The following is a 20,885-nucleotide window of genomic DNA, read 5'->3' on the forward strand; positions in this document are numbered from 1 at the left end:
TCCTATAAGATATGTCTGTATGGAAAGAGGCAATAAAAGCCCCCTGGAGTGGCTTGGGTACCCAAAAGCAAAGAAATGTTTATAATTGAAGTATGCGCATGCACATGAAAATAGTGGGATCACGAATTGATGAATGACAATTTTTGGTTTTGAAGTAGCTACTCAAATCATTAATGGGTTGTGTTGATTGGAACCACGTTCTATTATTAAATGTCGACAATATCATTGGCCAAAAATGGAAAGAGGCAATTCCATTACAAATGAGAATGAACGTGAAAGAACAAACCCATAGTACGAACCCCAAAAGATGTTAACCCTAAAGGTTATAATTGGGTGTTCGGAATGAAGAGGAACATACTCACTTTATATGACACAATGTTTCTGGTAGAAATAAGGAATGTTGAGGTTCTCCATGTTTACAGATGCAATCGTGCCTTCTTATTGCACATTTAAGGAGACTAACATGTTATCTTTAAGGTTTATTAAATGCACAGAGCATATCACCAGAAGCGATTCCTTAAAAATGTAAAAGCAAAACAACTAGCTGGATATAAAGCTATATAATGTGTCATAAAGTGTAATCCCGTAAATAAAATCCTTGAAGGATTGAAATTGCATGAAGTAAGTCCCTGGACATGTGCCTGAAGCACAAATCTTGTACTCAATATTAATATGTATAAATTGTCTAAGCGAGTACATTAATTATGATATGGTTGCAACACATTACAACTCCTGAAGAGTTGGTAATTGATCAAAACTCCAGAATAGTTAATACTTGGTTAAAACTCCTGAAGAGTTCAAGAAATATTTGTCTCGGCCTGAAGATCGAGCATTATGCCAACGAGATTCTTGCTTATACTAAGAAAGTATTGAAGCATTTTTATGTGGATTATCCGTTGGGCACTTAAATAATTTCCCGGAAGTATACTGGACCAGACATTGTATTTTTCAGATAAAGCTCAGCTCCATCACCATCACTTTGGGATGATGAGAGGGATATTTGATGTTATCTCCGCATAACACCATATATGGGCATATTCTTTTTAAGTGAACTCACAAATAGCCCAGGTTTTGTTGGATACGCGGACTCTGGAAATTTCTTTGATTTACATAGATATCACTTACTGGAAGTATATTTACTTACTCAACTAAATAATTTTTGATGGCTACATCCTCCACTCACTCCGAAAGATTTTCCCTCTAGAAAGTTAGTCATGAAGATTTCAGGGGGAGATATTCATCAAGGGGAGCATGTAGGAGTATGCTACACTGATTGATGTACTCTTCTTCCCTCCATCAACTCTCTAGGTTTTTGTCCTCACAAAATTTAATGAGACGACCTGTTAGTTACTTGTGGTCTCCAAGGGGGAGTGTTGTAAATATAATAGATTATTATAAATAAACCCAATCCTAGGCATGTATTTATAAAAAAACCCACACACTATTTAAACATAGAAACACACCCAAAATCAACCCCAAAATCAACAATTGTATATTTTTTGGGTGTGTTTATAAATGAGTTTTGAGTGTGTGTAATGATGGGTTTTGGGTGTGTTTATAAAGTGTTTTGGGTGTTGGGTTTTTTTATAATTTCAGGCCCCATTTTGGGTGTTTTAGTGAAACCCCCTAAATATAATGGGTGGAGCCCGCATATTGGATTCCTTGTCAGCCACATCTTGGAGGGTTATCTCATGCACACTCATGTGCATAAGAAAGAGAAGAAAGAGAGTCAGGCAGAGAGGAAAGAAAGAAGAGAAGTAAGAAAGAGGGAGAGTGAGAGGAGAGAAAAAGATAGCAGAGAGAAATTCTCCAAGAGAGAAAAATCAGTGAGCCACAAATATTGTAAACACTGAAGTTGTAGCCTTATTATTTTACATAGTGGAAAAGTTACTGTTGCTGCTCTCCGAGGACGTAGGCATGGCCGAACTTCGTTAAATATTGTGCCTTATTTACTTTACGTGCAGCTCAATATTCTCGCATATACCCCATTCATTTTACAACAGTTTCCTTTTTAAAATAAATAAAAATTAATGCAGTCCCCTGTTGTCTAAAAATTTGTAATAAAAAGATATTAAAAAAACTTAGAAAAAAATACTTAAAATAAAATAAAAGGCTCGGCTCGTTTAGGCCCATCGACAGCTCGACCTGACCCAACTCGAAAAGCCCTATAAGCCTGACCCAATGGGTGGGATGGGCCTAGTCTTTTGAAACCTCAACTCGGCCTGATCCAACCCAAAAAAGGAAAAAGTCCAAAGAGGCCGGCCCAAGCCCAAAAATTTTGGACCAGGCCGGCCCAATAAAGAACCCCACTTTTTGATAACAAATTACATTAAATTGAAGTTTATGTATATATATATATATATTATATACAGTCCCGTTCTCTTGGACCACAGGGGTCCAAGAGACTTGTGGTCACTCACCCTTGGATTTAATCTAAGGGCTCAGAAAAATTTACTTTAAAATATCTTTTTTCTTTTACTTTTTAAATTTCACTTAACCAAAAAAGGTAAAAACTGAAAACTGAAAACCCAAAATCTGTTCTTCTTCCTCCCCTCGCTGCCGCCACAACAACTCCGACTCCGGCAATCCGAAACGACTCATTCCATTGCACTTCAACAAGGTCAGCTTCTTGCTCTTCTTCAGTTTTCACTCAATTTTCGGATTTGAAATCATGAACCCACCCTATCTGGGAATGAGTCGTTTCGGATTGCCGGAGTCGGAGTTGTTGTGGCGGCAGTGAGGGGAGGAAGAAGAACAGATTTTGGGTTTTCAGTTTTTAGTTTTTACCTTTTTTGGTTAAGTGAAATTTAAAAAGTAAAATAAAAAAGATATTTTAAAGTAAATTTTTCTGAGCCCTTAGATTAAATCCAAGGATGGGTGACCACAAGTCTCTTGGACCCCTGTGGTCCAAGAGAACGGGACTGTATATATATCTATATATATAAAGCAAAAGGTAGAGAATTGTGAAACATTCAAAATACCAGAAAATGCCATTGGTTAATGCAAACATTAAGAATTGAAATTATTAATTAAATGAGGATAATACGGTAAATTCACACTTTTCATATTTAAAAAAATTAAAATTAAAAGAAAAATCAGAGAATGCACAACTACCCATTATCTTTTTTTATTCTAAAATAAATTTAATTTTTTTTTTAAAAGCCTCTCGCAGGCGCGGAAGCGCGTGCAGAGAGGCTAGTATCTATCTATATATATAAAGCAAAAGGCAGAGAATGATGAAACATTCAAAATACTAGAAATGCCCTTGGTTAATACAAACATTAAGAATTGAAATTATTAATTAAATGAGGATAATATGGTAAATTCACACTTTTTCATATTTAAAAAAATTAAAATTAAAAGAAAAATCGGATAATGAATCCTATTTTTATGGAAAACGACTACCCATTATCTTTTTTAATTCAAAAATAAAATTTAACTTTTTTAAAAAAAAGCCTCTCGCATGCGGAGAGGCTAGTATATATAAAGCAAAAAGCAGAGAATGGTGAAACATTTAAAATACCAGAAAATGCCCTAGGTTAATGCAAATATTAAGAATTGAAATTATTAATTAAATTAGGATAATATGGTAAATTCACACTTTTTCATATTAAAAAAAATTAAAATTAAAAGAAATTTCAGATAATGGCATATTTTTATGGAACACAACTACCCATTATTTTTTTAAATTTTAAAATAGATTTTAATTTTTTTTTTTTAAAGCATAGAGAGGTTTTAATCGGTTAAAGCAAATTACATTTATTATTTTCTTTTATTTAATCTCTGATGGTGAGGACCCGATGCTGCAGGTGCCTTTATTTGTTGGGCCACAAAATATTTAGTTATCATTTGAATTAGACAAGTGCTTGATAAGATTCTGAAACATGTAATTCGCAGCCTACTACTCTCAATCAAGATTTCATATCATACAATATGTTGTCATGCCAATCTCTTTCTTTTGTCCCACACTCCTTCCCACTCAATAAGTACTTAAAATCTCATGCACCTTTATATACATATGCTTTCATCTTTGTTCTTATTTCTCCCTTACTGAAGTATCATCAGTATTAATTCTGATATAGATTGGTCAGGCTCAGGGCGGCCCAAGGCTCATAGCAAAAGTTCCTAATCAAAATTAAGAATGAAAATTGATGTGTATTTAATTTGGGCTTTGATTTTCAAATTATAACGAAATCGTTTAATCATTTGATGTCTCTCACTTTTTCCCTCTCCTCTACTCACTTTAAATTGTTTGAATTCGTAGACATGGGCGTTGCCAAGTTGACTAGAGCAGATGTGCTCCCCACTCTGCAACTGAGTTCGAATTCTCCTCTCCGTAGTTTAGATTAGTTTAAAGCTGAATATCGCTTGGATAAAAAAAAAGTATAATTATTTGAATTCTTTCTTTCAACGCCATAGAGAAAAGAGAGAAGCCACTGCAACAAAAACTAGTTGGTAAAAACGACCAACTCAAATAATTCATGGTTGTTTGATTCAGTTATTACACATACAAACAAGATTATGAATTCATAAACCAAACCAAGTCAATATTTGCGGTTTGATGAGTAGTTTGAACTATTTGTAAATGCATAAAACTAATTCATGGTCTTAGACTCTTATGGGGTAAATATCATTGGTATGTTCTGGATCGGTATGTCCCTCTAAATTGAGGATATGCTCTCACGGATTGTCATGACATTCTGGAAAGCATATTGATGCAGATATGCCTTTCTAAATTGCGGATATGCTGTTTCTCATAAATTGAGTTGACATTTTGACAAGCATATCCACAATAAATCAAAATATCAGAACATATATTGTGACATATTAGCTGATTGTATTCACAAACCCGAAAACTTCCTAGCAATTTTGACTGAAAGTCTTAGCGTAATGATACGTTTCTTCGCAAACTTAAAAAGATGTTTCAAATTTGAATCCCCACTTCTACGTTGATTTAAAAATCGTGATTTGTGACTTAACTAAGTGATGAATTCTTTGGAAATTTTAATTATAACAATGTGGTCAAATTCACATCATACAAGCACAATTTGTTTTTCTATTTTCTTTTTCTTGTTCATCCTTCCTGGGTTTTTTTGGTTGTTGTTAAGACCCTACACCTTTGTGGTTTTCCTTTTTTTTGGTGACACTCCAAGCCGTTGCATCAAAACTCCTTTTATCTAAAAACGTCAACAGCACACCACCATCTTCCATAAATTTTGACACTCCAAGACAAAAACTCTCATTCGGGCTTTCACTGAAATGAAACACACCATCAGCAAAACTGCCTTTTTGTGTTTATATGCTAAATTTCTTCCCCTCTATTTATTGCATATGATTTGACCATCTTGTCCTCCAGTCACCACCAGCACATGCACAGATTTATAAGGGCAGCATTGCCTTTTTGTATTGACATCAGGCTCATGCATCTTCACCATTTGCAATCCATGCATACAATGGCGACTTCATCATTTCAAGCCTCGCAAAAAAGAAAAAAAAAAAAGTTTAAAAATTCAACATAAAACTTTGGGATCGTTTCCAACATTGATAAGAGAAACATCACTAGACTCAGAGCTAGTTGATAATTCAACGACATATTTAGCATATTAATATTGCTTTCGTTTATGGAGAAATAACCGGAATCATCACGTAGAATTTTTCCAAAAATGATAGTTGACGAGCTAGCATCATGGAAAAGGGAATGTTAAAAGAAGGCTTCCCTTAATTACTAAATTTGTGATTTGTTTGTGAGGAAGCTTATGTCCAATAACTACAAAGTGGGTGATTAGTGTATGCATATTTGAGCATCAAAACAAGTTTGAAAGCATAACAATGCCCCAAACTGGGAAGTCACATGATGATATAAATAAGGCAAAAACTAGTTGAAATTGACCTGGGTGTTTGGGCACTCAAATTTCACCACATTCATATGACACTTTCAACTTTGATAGGTATGCTTTGGCATTTAAGGAATGAAACCAATCATGGCAGGCTATAGGTACCTAATCATATGGCCCATATTAGCCTTTCCAATCATTGTCATAGTTTGTATAATTGGCAACTAGAGACAACGGTGCCTGGTGGAACCCAAGCAGCTGCTCCTGAATTTTCAACTTGCAAGTTTGAAAAAAATGCAGGACACAACTTACTCGGTGAAATTTGCAACTTGCAAGTTTGATTAGCAAGCAAATGTTCATTCAAAGTAAATTGGATATTTAACATTGTGCAATGCAAGCAAGTTGCCTGAAAAGACATCCAAAGAGCCGAGTCCGAAAAAACAGAGAGAGAGTGCGGCTAGGGTTTTTTTTTTCACCGAAACTGAATTCATAATTTTATAAATAATATTTTTTATAAAAAAAATAAATTTATAGGAGGGTAGTTTAGTCCATTAAAATAGCTTTAGAGTTTATTCAGTTTACAATATTGCTGGATCCTCCTCATCATGTCCACATTATTACTTGTTTTGTTTGGTTGAAATTTCTTGTAGGGTTTCCTTTCCGCCCGCAGATCAACTTTATGGTTGTAATTACTCCCCTGCTCATGATGAGTTGGATGTGTGTCACATTAGCTTCATAATTACCCATGCAAAGACTTATCTTCTTCTTCTTCTTCTTCTTATATATAACTTTCTATTTTCTTCTATATTTTAGCTCATTTCATGGAATCTAAATAGAGAAGTAAAAAAAACGCAATAAAACACCAAAATACGCGAGGTTTTGCTTCTACAAAATATGGAAAATCTCGGGAGAATTTGAAAGGGTACGTTATGGTTATGCTTGGCCTCCAAGAAAAAGAATAGAATACTTGGGAAACAAGCTGTACGAAAATATGATACTTATCCACACATCATACTAAAAAAAGAAAAAAAAAGATTGAATATCATTTTCTTTGCCCTTGATTATTAAAAAAGGCAGAATAAAAAATTTGATTCTTTGCCATCCACAACAAATACCTATGGCATTTATGATTTCCCATGGAAGCCAGTTGTTTTTAAGAAAGCCTATAACTTTCTTATTTCAAGTGCTTTCTCCTTAAAATGACTAAAAATCACCTAAAATGATTATATGGTAATTCTCCATATAAGTGATTATCCGCTTATTCAAAATCACTTCTAAACGAGCCATAAAAAGTAAACAATAAAGCAATTTTCTGATTTTTAATAATGCATATGGTGGTGGGTAATTTGAATTCAATGATTTGCTTTTTGTGAAAGTAAAAGAGCATCACAAGGACAGTTGACAATGGCTTATCATATATGTGCATTAATTTGTATTTTACATGGAAACCCACAAGGTGAGCAATTCAATTCCATATAAAAGAAGAGGTCAAGATTCCTTCGGAGTATGAAAGGCACCTACTCTTCCTTGCAAACAAGGGTTAGAAATATGATAATAATAAAAAAATCAATATCCCAAATGTGTGTTATGTATCTAAATTTGCTTTTTTATTTTATATTTACAAATTGAAGTAAGAAATAAGAAATATGGTAGACCCGCTTAAAATATGGTAGAAATAAGAAAACTCAAAAAGAGAAGCTCACCACAAAAATATTTGAAATTGAAATTTTCATTGTTAACCTAAATTGTGGATTCGAAATTTCAAAATTCTATCATTTATTTTGATTTTAATATTAAAATTTAGAGAAATTAATTAAAATAGCCCTTCTTTATAATTTTTGTTCCAAAATAGCCACCCTTGCATTACAGAGGCACTATGGGGACAAAATAGAGGGAACTATGGGGGGTAGTGGCTATTTTGAAACAAAAATTGTGAAAATTGGTTATTTTAGCACAAAACCCTACCTAAGACTTAAGAACATTATAGTCCTTAAATAGGATCTAGATTCAATTGATGTAGACATTGGTTTGTTTAAGCTTCACATATCACAAATCATCAATTAAATTAACATCCTTAAATGCAAATAAATGTCGTTAGATGTAAAATACAAATTAACAATGAACCAACAAAAAAAGGAAAAAACCACTCAGGTGTTAGTTGGATTCGTCTATGTCTTTGATGTGCTCCCAAGTAGTCATGTGTTCAAGTTCTTATGATACCCATGTGTGTGAGTTTTTCCCCTCCCCATCCTAACTTTGGTAAAAAAAATCCTAGCAAAAATGTAAATTAAAAAAAAAGAAAGAAAAGAAAAATGGGGTGAAAACCGTTTAGTTTGACAATAGTGAAGCAACAAGGAAGGCTAAAACGTGTAGAGGAGGGGAAGTAGGAGAAGTTGAGGTGGAGTTGTTTTGGTTCAACAACGTGAGAGCCAATACAAATACTCAAAACCAAATCTGAACCCAACTTTGAAAGATGAGAGCATAGAGCACATAGCACCCAGAAAGAGTCGTAAACGAATAGTCTTTCAATTTCAATTTTTTTGATTTATTTATTTCGTTTCATTTCATTCACCAAAAAATTAAAAACAAAACAGAAAAAAAAACACGCAAAAAAACATTGCCATTATCCAATCTGTTTCTCTCTCTACAACTTTCTCTCTCCTCAGATCTCCCCCGGTTATCTGGCGATTTCTCGGCGGTTTTCCCTTCAAAAACTCTAAAAAATCCCTTCTTTAATCCTCTGTACAATAGTTTCCATTCCAATTCTACCATTATTATTTTCAAATTTAAAAAAATCCCATTATTTTTTATTTTGTAAATTTTTTAATTTTTTCATTGTAGGAGTATAAAAAAAACCTCATTCTTCAGAAAGATTGTATATTTTTTCATTGTGTTTTTCGATTTTGGCTTCTGGGTATTGAAGATAAGACTCTTTGGTGGACTTTGTTTGTTTCTGGAAGCAGTTACACAGCTCTAATTGTTTTCTTTGTTTTTATTAACGAGACGACGTGGAATCAGAGGCAGAGGTCTTGTGTTTCCAATTTAGTGCGATTTGAAGTTGGTTTTAATTTTTGGGTGTTTGTGAAATTTGGATGCTTTTTGTGTGTAAGAAGGAGATGGAGACACTTGGTACCTAGAGCTTGTGAATTCGGGGCTGTTTCTTATTTGGGTGGCTTTAAGTGCAAAGAGAAACAGCTCTGGGGTTATGATTAAGGCAGTCTTTGAAGAACCAGCAGTTTTCGTGATCTGGGTATTGGCTCGTTTGATCTCTCTGCTTCTGGGGATGAGGAATGATGGTGGCCAAAAGCAGCAGGGTGGCGTTCCTCGCCCCGCACGGACCAATAACTTCATTCCCAACTCGTTTCGTGCCATTTCAAGCTATTTGAGAATCGTTTCGTCTGGTGCTTCAACTGTTGCTCGGTCTGCAGCGTCGGTGGCTTCATCCATTGTTGATAGGGATGATGACACCAACCATGATCAGGTAGGAGTTGCTGTATTTTGGTTTCTATATTGAAATGTTTCAGCTTTCAGCACTGTGATATAAACTTAGTTCAAAAGTGTCTAATTCAGTTCTTTTAATGGTATAGCTAGCTGTAAGTGTCTAATCACATGATAGTGTAACCTACTATTGATGTTGCTACCTGTGTGGAGAGAAACAATTTAACTTTGCTATTATGGAAAGGTGGATATAAAAGCTGGATTTTGCGTGAATTGGTGACTTTTATAGTACAAACCGTAAAATGCAGATTGAATGTAGAATACCATGTTGAGTACTTTAGTTGCCAAAACTTTCAGCTATGGAGACTTTGTCTGAATATCATGCGTGTGAAACTTTTGACCTGAAAGAGAATGCAAAAGCTGTCTATGGATGACGAGAATTGTTTATGGAGTCAATTATTATTTCCACAAGTGATTGAAGATGGTGAAAGAAGTTTGATTTGGCGATTCTTGAGCATTATATTCAATTAGGACGATATGGGTGTTTAGAGCAGAAGTTGCAACTCGTAGGAAGGGTGATTATAGTGGTCGAGGTTGTTATGCATGCATGTTTCGCACGATATGGTTCTTTGTCGACCACATTTTTGCGTGGGGAAATGTTGTCGTTTTCATGTCGGGATTAGTTCATAAGAAAGTGTTCCACGTGTGTTAAAGAAAGTGGCAGTTTGGGGTCATAGGTAGTTCAGATGGGGTATTGGCAACAGGCTATTTGATTTGTCGCTTGTCTGTGATGTCGGATAGCATAGGAGTTTTTAATCTGTTCGGTTTCGTAATCGAGACCTTACACTTGTTTTCTTCAAATCAATATTTGGATATACATAAGTGTTAGTGACGGTATGCTATTTACTTTTGTCATATATGTGCTACACGTTCCACCTGTTTTCTTCAAATCAATATTTGGATATACGTAAGCGTTAGTGACGGTATGCTATTTACTTTGTCATACATGTGCTACATGTTCCATGTGTTTTGATTCCAAATGAGACATTAATTTCTATTTGTTTAAGCTCTTTTTATTACTATCAAGCATTGATTTGGAAAGATTTGGCTGAATTGTTGATCCTTGATTGCCTGACTTGAATTAGATATATGCTTATCAGGTGAAATAATATAAATAAAAAAGACGTTTTAGAGTATGTGATCCTTAATGAAGTTTGTTACAAGTGTGCATCATGATGTCCAGATTCAATAGCAAAGCATATGGTGAAGCAATATAAGGATTCTTTGTTAGATTGGTGGTATAAGGAGGTTCCCATGTCATGTGCGACTTAGGTGCTATAGGAAGTACACATTCGGGTTAATGACCTGAGTTTGACCTTTAGATTATTGTATGGAGTTACTAGAAATTACTTCAGGCGTGGCAAGAAGAGGGCTTCGATTGTATGTTGTCTGTTGGGTTTTTAAAACAGTCATAATCTAGTATGCTAAAAGTATGGGCTGTGGGGTTGTGCAAAATAAATGTGTGACATTATACTTGTCATGCAGTTGCTAAAAAAGAATATACATTGCAACTTGCATTGCATTGACCTTTTGTGATTGGTTTTGTGGAACTTGTGATAAATTTATAGTTAATTTAATTTCAATGTAGACTTGCTTTCATAGTCTGAATTGATGTAGGGGCTAGTATTATAGATACTAAGGACTCAATTAGTAGTAGCATTTAGTGACGCATTTATTGCTCCCAATGCAAATTAATTTGGTAAAAATCAGAAATGTATCTGAAGTGATCATTCTTTTAACAGTAACTTTGATCAGGAAAACACTGTGCCGATATAGATAAGGTAATACCACTTTTGCAGCCAAACAGAGCCTCTATCTTTTTTTTTCCAAACAAAAAAATTATATTAAAAAACTTTGTGATGAGGACACACATTATGAATTGCTGGTTGCCTAGAAGTTCAATTCCTCAAACCAAAAAAAAAAAGCTTAAAAATTGACGGAGCTCTTGGAAACTTTTATGATGGAGATGGTTTATATTATTCTTGCCTGATGTAACAATGATTCATTAGTGAAGGAGCTTTTGAACACTAAATTTATGTGTACTGTATTAAATCCAAAAAAATAATATTAATATAATTTTTGCTCCTTATTTTTGTGTACGTTACTCTGAAAACAAGACAGAATTTCATAATGAAAATAGTTGGTGCTGGTAGCAGTGCGTTTTTGAGTTTTTGACACCCAAATAGATAGTAATTTCACATCAAACATGCCTGTGCACTAGCACTTGGAAGGATCAATTGAGGTGCTATTTTATTGTTAAGAAGTTTCATGATTCTATTATCTATGTAACAGTTCAGTAAGTCTTAGGCATGTTTAAAATCTTCAGACGAAAAAAATGATTATCTGAATGGACTCTTTAATTGATTGGGAAGTTAGCTTCGTCAATTTGTTTGTGTTTGGATTTTGTTAGAAGTTGTAAAAAGATATTTTGTTGAGAATATTAACCATTCAACATGGATACACAGATAAATATTATCCATTTTGCATTCGTGCTACTTTGTCAACTTTTCCTTCTCTTTCGCTCTCTCTTTTGTTTTGTTTTTTTTTTAAATTTCTGAAAGAAAATTATATATGAGCAAAGAATTGGTGTTGATTGTGTACATTTAGATTAATGGCTCTTCATATTGTTGTTTTCTGTAAATCTCTTCCCATTGTTTTAAATTTGTTCGGTTATTCTGTATTTGGTTTTTTCACTGGACATGATCCTACTACTTTCCTTGTTCTGTTCATAAGCACTTGAGGTTAAAGGGTTTTTTTTTTTTTTTTTTGGTTGGAGTCTTATATTATTGAGATTGGAGCTAACTTTTCATGTTCCTTTTGAAAAATAAAGGTGAACTGGGCTGGCTTTGACAAGTTAGAAGGTGAGGGAAATGTCACTCGGCAAGTTCTCCTGCTGGGTTACCGTTCTGGTTTCCAGGTTTGGGATGTTGAAGAATCAGATAATGTCCGTGACCTGGTTTCCAGATATGATGGCCCTGTCTCATTTATGCAAATGCTACCTAAACCAATAGCCTCAAAGAGATTGGAAGACAAGTTTGAAGAAAGCCGTCCATTGCTGGTAGTTTGTGCTGATGGGTCCATTTCTGTCGGCAATAATATACAGGATGGGATGGCCTCTCCTCGCAATGGTATTGGTGCAACCAGCCAAGACACAATGAACAGTAGTTTTGTGCCTACTGTTGTTCGGTTTTATTCCTTGAGATCTCAATCTTATGTTCATGTTCTAAAGTTTAGATCAGTTGTTTATTCTGTAAAGTGCAGTTCTCGAGTTGTTGCTATTTCTCAAGCAGCTCAGGTATACCTGATTATGCAAAGTTTATCCAATAATTCTTATATTCTGCTTAATCTGTGTTTGAGTATCTAGTTTTATGTATTGCAGATACACTGTTTTGATGCCACAACATTGGAGAGGGAATATACAATTCTTACCAATCCCATAGTTGCGGGATTCCCTGGTTCTGGAGGTATAGGTTGTGGACCTCTTGCAGTAGGCAAGAGGTGGCTGGCTTATAGTGGAAGTCCTGTCGCTGTATCTACTTCCGGGCGTGTCAGTCCACAACATCTGGAACCTTCTGCAAGTTTTTCTGGTTTTCCTTCAAATGGGAGCCTGGTTGCTCACTATGCAAAAGAATCAAGCAAGCAACTAGCTGCTGGGATTGTAACCCTTGGAGACATGGGATATAAGAAGCTCTCCCGGTACTGCTCTGAGCTTATACCTGATAGTAATATTCCGCTTCATTCAGGGAATCCTGGCTGGAAAGGCAATGGAACTGTCAATGGCCAGTCAGCAGACACAGATAATGTTGGAATGGTACATATCTCAGTTGTTTTCACTTGTAGCTATATTTTCATTTCTTTTTGTATTCTATTGGAGTACTATATTTAGTGAATTACCATTTGCTAACTTTGCATTAGAATATGCATCCGCTTGCGTGATAGAAAGTGTTTGGAAAATGTTCTTATACTTCATTATCGTGGAATGATATTTCTGCTGGTATGCATGGTAATAAATCATGTGCATGATTTATCTAAGGGTAACTGAGTTGGAGCTATCTGATCCTTTCATATTCAATTATTTGGGTTCCCTGTGCTTATTATATTCTTTGGTTTGTCAGGTCATTGTCAGAGATATTGTCAGTAAAATTGTTATTGCACAGTTTAGGGCGCACAGGAGTCCTATTTCTGCATTATGCTTTGATCGTAGTGGCACCCTTTTAGTGACTGCTTCGGTTCAGGGGCATAACATCAATGTTTTTAAAATAATGCCTGGAAGCTCCTTTTCAACTGATGCTGCTGCATCTTATGTACATCTGTACAGGCTGCAACGTGGATTTACAAATGCAGTAAGATCCGTGCTCTTGTTCTCCATTCCTTCTTGGAGATGCCATTTGTTGCAACTAGTGTATGTTTGATATTAACTTTCCCCTTTGTTCATTTCCCAGATCATACAGGACATCAGTTTTAGTGATGACAGCAACTGGATCATGGTTAGTTCCTCTAGGGGAACAAGCCATCTGTTTGCTATAAATCCTTGGGGAGGATCAGTAAATCTTCCAACTGCTGATGCTGGTTTTACTACCAAAAATACAGGATTGGGTGTTACAACTAAATCGGCAGTTCGTTGGCCAGGTGTGCAAATGCCTAATCAGCAAAGCCTCTGCTCAGCTGGTCCCCCTGTTACACTTTCTGTTGTTAGTAGAATAAGAAATGGAAATAATAGTTGGAGAGGCACCGTAAGTGGTGCTGCAGCAGCTGCAACAGGGAAGATGAGTTCCCTTTCTGGGGCCATTGCTGCTTCTTTCCACAATTCCAAAGGCAATACTCATTATGTGGATTGCAGCTCTTCAAAGGCTAAGTACCACCTTTTGGTTTTTTCTCCTTCTGGTTCCATGATACAATATGCTTTGCGAATATCAAATGGTCCAGATTCGACAGCTGTGACTGGAGTGAACACTGCTTATGAATCAGGCCTGGAGGGTGATGCAAGATTAGCAGTTGAAGCTATTCAGAAATGGAATATATGTCAAAAACAAAATAGAAGAGAACGAGAGGATACTACTGACATATATGGTGAGAACGGAAATTTAGACAACAATAAGATATATCCTGAAGGGAAGAAAAAGGGAAACACCATTTATCCTGAAGCTTGGAGCACTGTCACAAAAGCAAAGATCAGCCCTGAGGAGAAACATCAGTTGTATATTTCAGAAGCCGAACTGCAGATGCATGAAGCTCAAAGTCCAGTGTGGGCAAAACCTGAGGTATTTGTTTTGAGTACTGGAAAATGCAAAATTGTGGCTTTGCTTGCTATTCAGACGAATTCCTTATTTATGCTCTTTGCTCTTGTAAAATTGTTTGCCAGCTATACTTTCAGTCAATGATCGTGGAAGGTGTCAAAATGGATGATGAAACTGCTTCAGGAGGGGAAATTGAGATCGAAAGGATTCCAACTCGCATGATTGAAGCAAGGTCAAAGGATTTGGTCCCAGTTTTTGACTATCTTCAAACTCCCCGATTCCAACAAACAAGGTGAGATGAACTTCTATGCATCCATTTATCTACCAGGTCCTGGTGATGCAAGCCATGCTGATATGTCACATGCTCTTTGTAATTCTTTCTGCAAGTTGCCTCTTTCATGTACACAACAGGGAGACATCCTATTAATGTATATGAATTACCATCTTTTCTTATTCAGGGTTGCTGCTATAAATAGCAATGTTAGCGGGATATCTGAAAATGGCAGGCTTTCATGCAGAAGCAGTTCAGGCTCTCTTGACACCATGACTGACAGTGGTGCTGGTGTGGCAGAACTTAGCAATGGCACTGAGGAAACTGAGTGGGGTGGTTCTCAGACGCCTGTAGAAAGCAAGGCTTTTGTAAATAACAATGACAGCCAAAAGACAAAGACTCAGCTTGAGATTGTAAATAATAGGGAGAGGACCTTAAAAACGGAGGCCCAACTTAAGTTTGTAAATAGTAACATAGAAGGCATGGGAATGGAGAATCTATTCAGAGAGGAAGGTGATGAGCTTGATTAGAGGTAAGCACCTCTTACTCCTGTAGATTTTATCTAGATAAAATTTAGTATGGGGATATTCATGAAATGTCCTCACTAAATGAAGTGAGTATGATTATATAGTTAGGGAGGTGCTGTAGAAAGAGACATCATAGCTATTTGAAATTGATGGCATTCATTCTCTCCCACTTGTTATTCAGTTGTTTTTAATGATAAATCTATTACGCTGTAAGATGCTAATGCTTTATATATTTTCGCAATGTATGTATGTCACAAATCCTCCTCTCCCAAGGAAAAACAATCATCCAGCTTGGTATGTCATTTCCTTAAATGCTCAACACGCCGAACATAAGAGAGCAAGGCACTTGCCTATATTTATCTACACGGGCATCTGCCATGGCAATGTTGATTTGTTGACTTGCTGTTGGTTTTCTTTAGTTGAGTGTTTGAGACAAATAGTTTTACCATATTACTCCATCGGTATGCTTGTCGTGTGCTGTTCTAAGTCACTCTTTGTTTGCATTTTTTGTCTCAGATGTGCAGATATTCTTTGATTCTCCTGGGAGATTAACACTGTCAATAGTATGGGGTGGTCTGTAGAGAAGAGGAGCAATAGGGGGCTTTTACCGATGCGGAATTGTGGATACTCTGTTGTTGGGGTTTCATCTTCTGTTGACTATGTAAATAAAGTGACCATATAAATTTCCAATAATCAGTTATAATGTGTAAATAACAGTATGAAGTTTGTATGCTCTTTTCAATCTCTCCTTTTTATTCTACCAGATTTGAATTATCCTGCCCACTTTCTTGTGTGTTTTACTTCTGCTTTGAAATGGGACGGGTCTTGCCTTGAATTATCCCAAATAATTCTGGATCGATTCGGCATTCTCAGCATTCTCAGAATAAACGTATAACAACAAAAAGATGGGACAGTTTCTCCCACTATAAAACCCAAGATTGAGACCACAATGTCCTTTGCAGTTTGGTATATGGGGTGCCAGATGCTTTAGATTCACAAGCAAGAAACTGAGAAATTAAAGGATACACAGACAAAAATTATCTGAAGAAACTTATTAAGAGTTGTCCATTTGAAGTTGACTATTCATGCAATAATTTTGTCGTTGTTTGATATATCTTTCCTTTGCTCATTGGGTCCATTAAGAGGGGCTATAGCTAACCATATTCCACTTGTCCATTCATACTTACATTTTTTTCTTGGATATCATTGTCAATTATTCGGTATGGATTTTTGGTTATATGCCACTCGTCCATGCTAAGGTTATATCTTCTTTGTCACATATTCAACTTTGAGCCAGAAATACAGTATGAGTCACTATGGACCCTTTTTTATCTGCTTTTTTTTTTTGAATTACAGCAATTGAGGAGGGGGGGCACTTTTCCTGGGATTCGAACGGGTGACCAATGGGGGAAGGGGGAGGGACCTCACCACTGAGGTAAACCCCTCAGTCTAATTTTCTGAATTTGACAAAAAGATTCTGAAATTTAGTTATGTATTTGATTTAATTTTTGAAAAGAAACACTTTTTTTTATCATCTCAAGAAAATATGCGGACAAGGAGTCTGCATCTGAAACAAAACAACTCTACAGCCAAAGTTAAAACACAACCCACATCACCAAAGCTAAAACAAAAAGAATATAACTTATGTAGAGCAACTAATAAGTACAAACAAGGAGATGAATTCCATGAACTGTCTCTGGAACTTCTCCTTGGACTTGCTCACCGTTGTGTACGTAGCCTCACACCTTCAGGCCTACAAACAAGAAAGATGATTTCAGAATACAATAAGAATCAGACAAAGACAATATATTTATTGTATAGCAACTTGTGTACATGAGAGACACAGATGAAAACTTAAACAACAAAATTATATCATGAGACAAGTTAACTTACCTATCTAATCCTCTGTTGCTTGGAATCGTTGCTGAAGACTGATCTTATCTGCATCATTTCGCCATCGAAGACTATTCCACCAATTTAAATCTCCTCTAATTTGTTTAATAGTTAGCGCATCGCGTGCTGCGAAGGGAAGCTTCCCTAGGCTGGGGCAATTGCTCACCTCAATCCTCTCCAAAGCTGATCCTTCCATTTCCCTTGAACAAACGGTCCTCAAAGTTTCCATATCCCTGAGTTCTATGGTTTTCAGCTTTGGAAGCGTTTCGTAGTAATTTTCTGCGATCAATTGCTTCATCCTCCTGCAGTCACTTACCTTGATTTCTTCAATGTTTTGAACCAGCCGAAGTAAAGCAAAGGATATGAGGTTCTTTAGCCTTCCACATCCCACCACTTTAATGGTCTTTAAGTTTCCAAGGCATCCTCTGCGAACTATTCCATCCACCATGGTTGCTAAGTTGTCCAGGCGGCTGAGAGTTAAATGCTCCAGATTTGTTAATGTGCTCCTAAGAGTTTGTTCGCCAATTAACAAACTAGTTATGCAGCCACAATTTGATATGGTGAGTGACTTCAAGTTCGGCAGGCCACATGAATTCTTTCTGGCAACTATATCAGACAAACTACTCATACCTCCGCACGAGACGAGGTCCAGGGCACTAGCACTGCACAGTAGCTCCTCGAGGCCTCGTTTCAAGAGGTCAACCCCTCTAAGGATGACTCTTTTCTCATCATGTTGAGTCGGTAAGTTCGTATCGCAGCTCCTTGTACTAATCCGTATGGTGTACTCCTTCAATCTCCCAAACCATGGACCAGCATAGTCCAAGGCAACACAATCAACTGTTTCTAGCCTTATATGAAGAACTGAAAGTTGACGCAATGATAATAATTCATCAAATGCCGCTCCTTCTACATTGCGTTTCACATCCCACTTATAAGCACTGAAAGACATGTCTAAGACCTCAAGACTAGATAATCCTGATATGCTTCCCTCCATGATGATTTCTAAGTGGTGTGTGTGTGACAAGTTTAGATCTCTCAGATGAATTAACTTTCCCATATCTTTTGGAAGTTCTCTTATTCGAGTGCCACAGAGATCAAGCACTTGGAGTTTATAAAGACTTGCAAGTGGGGGTAGATTTTCTAGAGAACGACAGTCTCTTAAGAGAAGAGTGTGTAGCTCCCTTAGATGAAGAAGAGAAGAAGGCAAGGAAGTTATTTGAGTGCTACTTAAATTCAAGAATTTTAGTACTCTAACCTCTCGAAAGAAACCGTCAGGGATTTTATTTAGAGGATTACATTGAAGGAACAGCACAGTTAGGTTTGAGGCCCCCAGCAACCGAGTTGGCAAACTCGCTATAGATTTATTCATAAATGAAACTCTTCTGAAGGATGTTTGAAGCTTTTCTAGCATTCCTTGCAATGAACTGCTGAAAAACCCAGTTTCTTTCTCATTTGAGGATATCCATATGGCTACTTCCCTCAATACACTGTGCATCTTTACAGTGCCAATACCTTCACCCTGTTCTAACATGCAAGAATCTTTCAAATATTCAAGTTTTGCAATCCCATCATTGAATGACTCCTCTAAAGTTTGACGTTCACCGATCAATCCTTCGGCTATCCAGCAATATATGAGTTCCCTTGTTTTAATTAAGAAATTTTCTGGGTACAATGAACAAGATAAGAAGCACCACTTAAAAATCTTACTTGGCAGTGAATTATAACTCAATTTCAATCGCAGATACACCTTGTCGAAGCTCCCATAATGTGGTTCTGAATGCTTCAGTTGCCAGAGTGCATGCTGCCATAGCTGAATCATTGTTTTGTCCCTCATGGACTTCCCCATTGTCTCGATTGCCAGAGGTAAACCACCACATTCCCTAGCAATTTCTCTTGCTAGAGGATTTATGTCTTCTGACTCCACTATGTTTCCTGCATTTTGTGCAAATAAATTCCAAGCCTCTTCTTCATTCAGAAGTTCCATCTTTATTTCTTTATCAGTCATCATTTCCCTACACACGCCAAGTGATCGAGTTGTCAAAATGATCTTACAATTTGCTTGGTCATCACCTTGTGGTATCCCCACGATGTCCAAATCAATTTTCTCCCAAACATCATCAAGAATGAGCAGGAACCTGCAGTAGAAATAGCATTGAGCTTGGCCATCATGAATTAGGAAACCAAATTCTGTAACTGACTTTAACAGTAACATAACATTAAGACAGATAATATAATCAAGACCACAAATGAAGTTAACTTGAACTTGAAAAGATAGAAGTGTAAGAAAAATCATGCTCGGATCAGAACATTAACATAACCTTTTTCCTGACTTCAATACTCGATGTAGTTTACAAGCCCTTCGCTCTGTGCTCTCTTCTGCATTCAGTGCTAAATTCAATCTCTCAGCAACTCGAGATTGAACCTTTTTCATATCGAGGTCATTCGACACGGGGACCCAGATGACCATATCAAAGAACTCTGAGGCAGAAGACTCAAGCCGATTGTTCAAGGTTTTTACTAGTGTAGTTTTCCCAGAACCTCCCATTCCATAAACAGCAATCCTTGTGATTCCTTTATCAGCCAAAAGTTCCATAAGCTGATTTAGCTTCTCTGGTGCTTTCTGACCAACAAGAGAAGGTGCCAGAATATGCTCAACACGTATATCACTTAGCTTCCTATCTTCCATAGGTGGATGATCACATGCTTCCTTGATTAGTTGTTTCACCTCATCACACTTCTTTGCTGCACTTTTGCTAAGCTGGTACTTCTGGCGCATGTTAGAGTCAAGTATACACCCCTGGCCAATGGAAGCATCAAGGGGATCTGCCTCCAAAAGTGGCCGAGCTTTTTGTTCAATCTCCTCAACCTCATGCTTGATCTTGTCAACCTTTTTAAGCCACTCCTTAACTTGCCCTGGGGGGTGCTTCCCTTCTATCTTTGCTATATCAATATCTTCTGTTATATCATTTTCTCGACAGATGAGCTTTTGTAGTTCCTCCCTCAAAGTTTGGATGTTTTTCTGGAAATTTTTCAGTGTGGCAAACCGTGACAACACGGTGTTGGCTAAACATCTACCAACTTCAACAACGAAAGCACCCAAGGTTTCCATGGTACACAACAAAGGCCAAAGTAAGGGTTGGGAGTAAGAACACTAGTGTAGCTATGGGCTCAGTAGTCGTTTTGGGATTACAAAGTCATAGTTATGCATCATATGGTTTTATAGAGTCCTTTTGTTTTGTCCAGAAGCTATTAACAGTCTCAGAATCCTAAGAAAGAGAAATGTAAAGAAAATGAAAATCGCACATAGACCAATGCCGAGCCAGAGAAGGAGAGAGCTAGCACAAGAACAAGAACCGGAAAAATAATATTTTATCTAACATAAAATCCAAATGGGAAGGTGTCTGTAAATTTCCTAGTTGGCTTCATTAACTTTCCTTAGTTATTGCCTTCAATATATGAAGAAATCCTTGATATACTCATCCCTACGTAGCTGTAGTGATCTCACACATTCCTCATGAAATTGTCTATATTATATTATCCAGGTCCAATTGAAAATGTTGCTTCAAGACCATCCTCTAAGGAGTGTGAGATGTGATGTGAGTTTCCGAGATTGTGGTAGAATCAT

At 36.6% G+C, this 20,885-nt stretch overlaps 2 protein-coding genes across 3 annotated transcripts; one reads left to right on the top strand and one right to left on the bottom strand.

The window, feature by feature from the left end:
• Positions 1–8,233: 8,233 nt before the first annotated feature.
• G18F (autophagy 18 F-like protein) lies at positions 8,234–16,141 on the top strand. Of its 2 annotated transcripts, XR_015835214.1 has the most exons (9): positions 8,234–9,315; positions 12,163–12,627; positions 12,712–13,143; positions 13,448–13,675; positions 13,775–14,593; positions 14,695–14,861; positions 15,028–15,372; positions 15,641–15,785; positions 15,884–16,141. XR_015835214.1 is itself a non-coding variant. In XM_021955437.2 (8 exons), exons 1-7 carry the CDS (start codon positions 9,040–9,042, stop codon positions 15,368–15,370), a joined length of 2,730 nt encoding a protein of 909 aa, XP_021811129.1. In that variant the 5' UTR covers positions 8,235–9,039; the 3' UTR covers positions 15,371–15,372; positions 15,884–16,141. The 2 variants fall into 2 exon arrangements, 1 of the variants encoding a protein (XP_021811129.1); XM_021955437.2 differs by lacking the exon at positions 15,641–15,785 and having other exon boundaries at positions 8,235–9,315.
• Positions 16,142–16,910: 769 nt separating this feature from the next.
• Positions 16,911–20,369, bottom strand: LOC110754394 (disease resistance protein At4g27190-like). The gene is made up of 3 exons (XM_021955455.2): positions 19,579–20,369; positions 17,261–19,395; positions 16,911–17,120 (listed from the first exon to the last, which is right to left on the bottom strand). Exons 1-2 carry the CDS (start codon positions 20,367–20,369, stop codon positions 17,265–17,267), a joined length of 2,922 nt encoding a protein of 973 aa, XP_021811147.2. The 3' UTR covers positions 16,911–17,120; positions 17,261–17,264.
• Between the last annotated feature and the right edge of the window lie 516 nt (positions 20,370–20,885).

This window comes from Prunus avium, chromosome 4, assembly GCF_965620075.1.
Source record: "Prunus avium chromosome 4, drPruAviu1.hap1.1, whole genome shotgun sequence".
Classification (NCBI taxonomy): Eukaryota; Viridiplantae; Streptophyta; class Magnoliopsida; order Rosales; family Rosaceae; genus Prunus; species Prunus avium.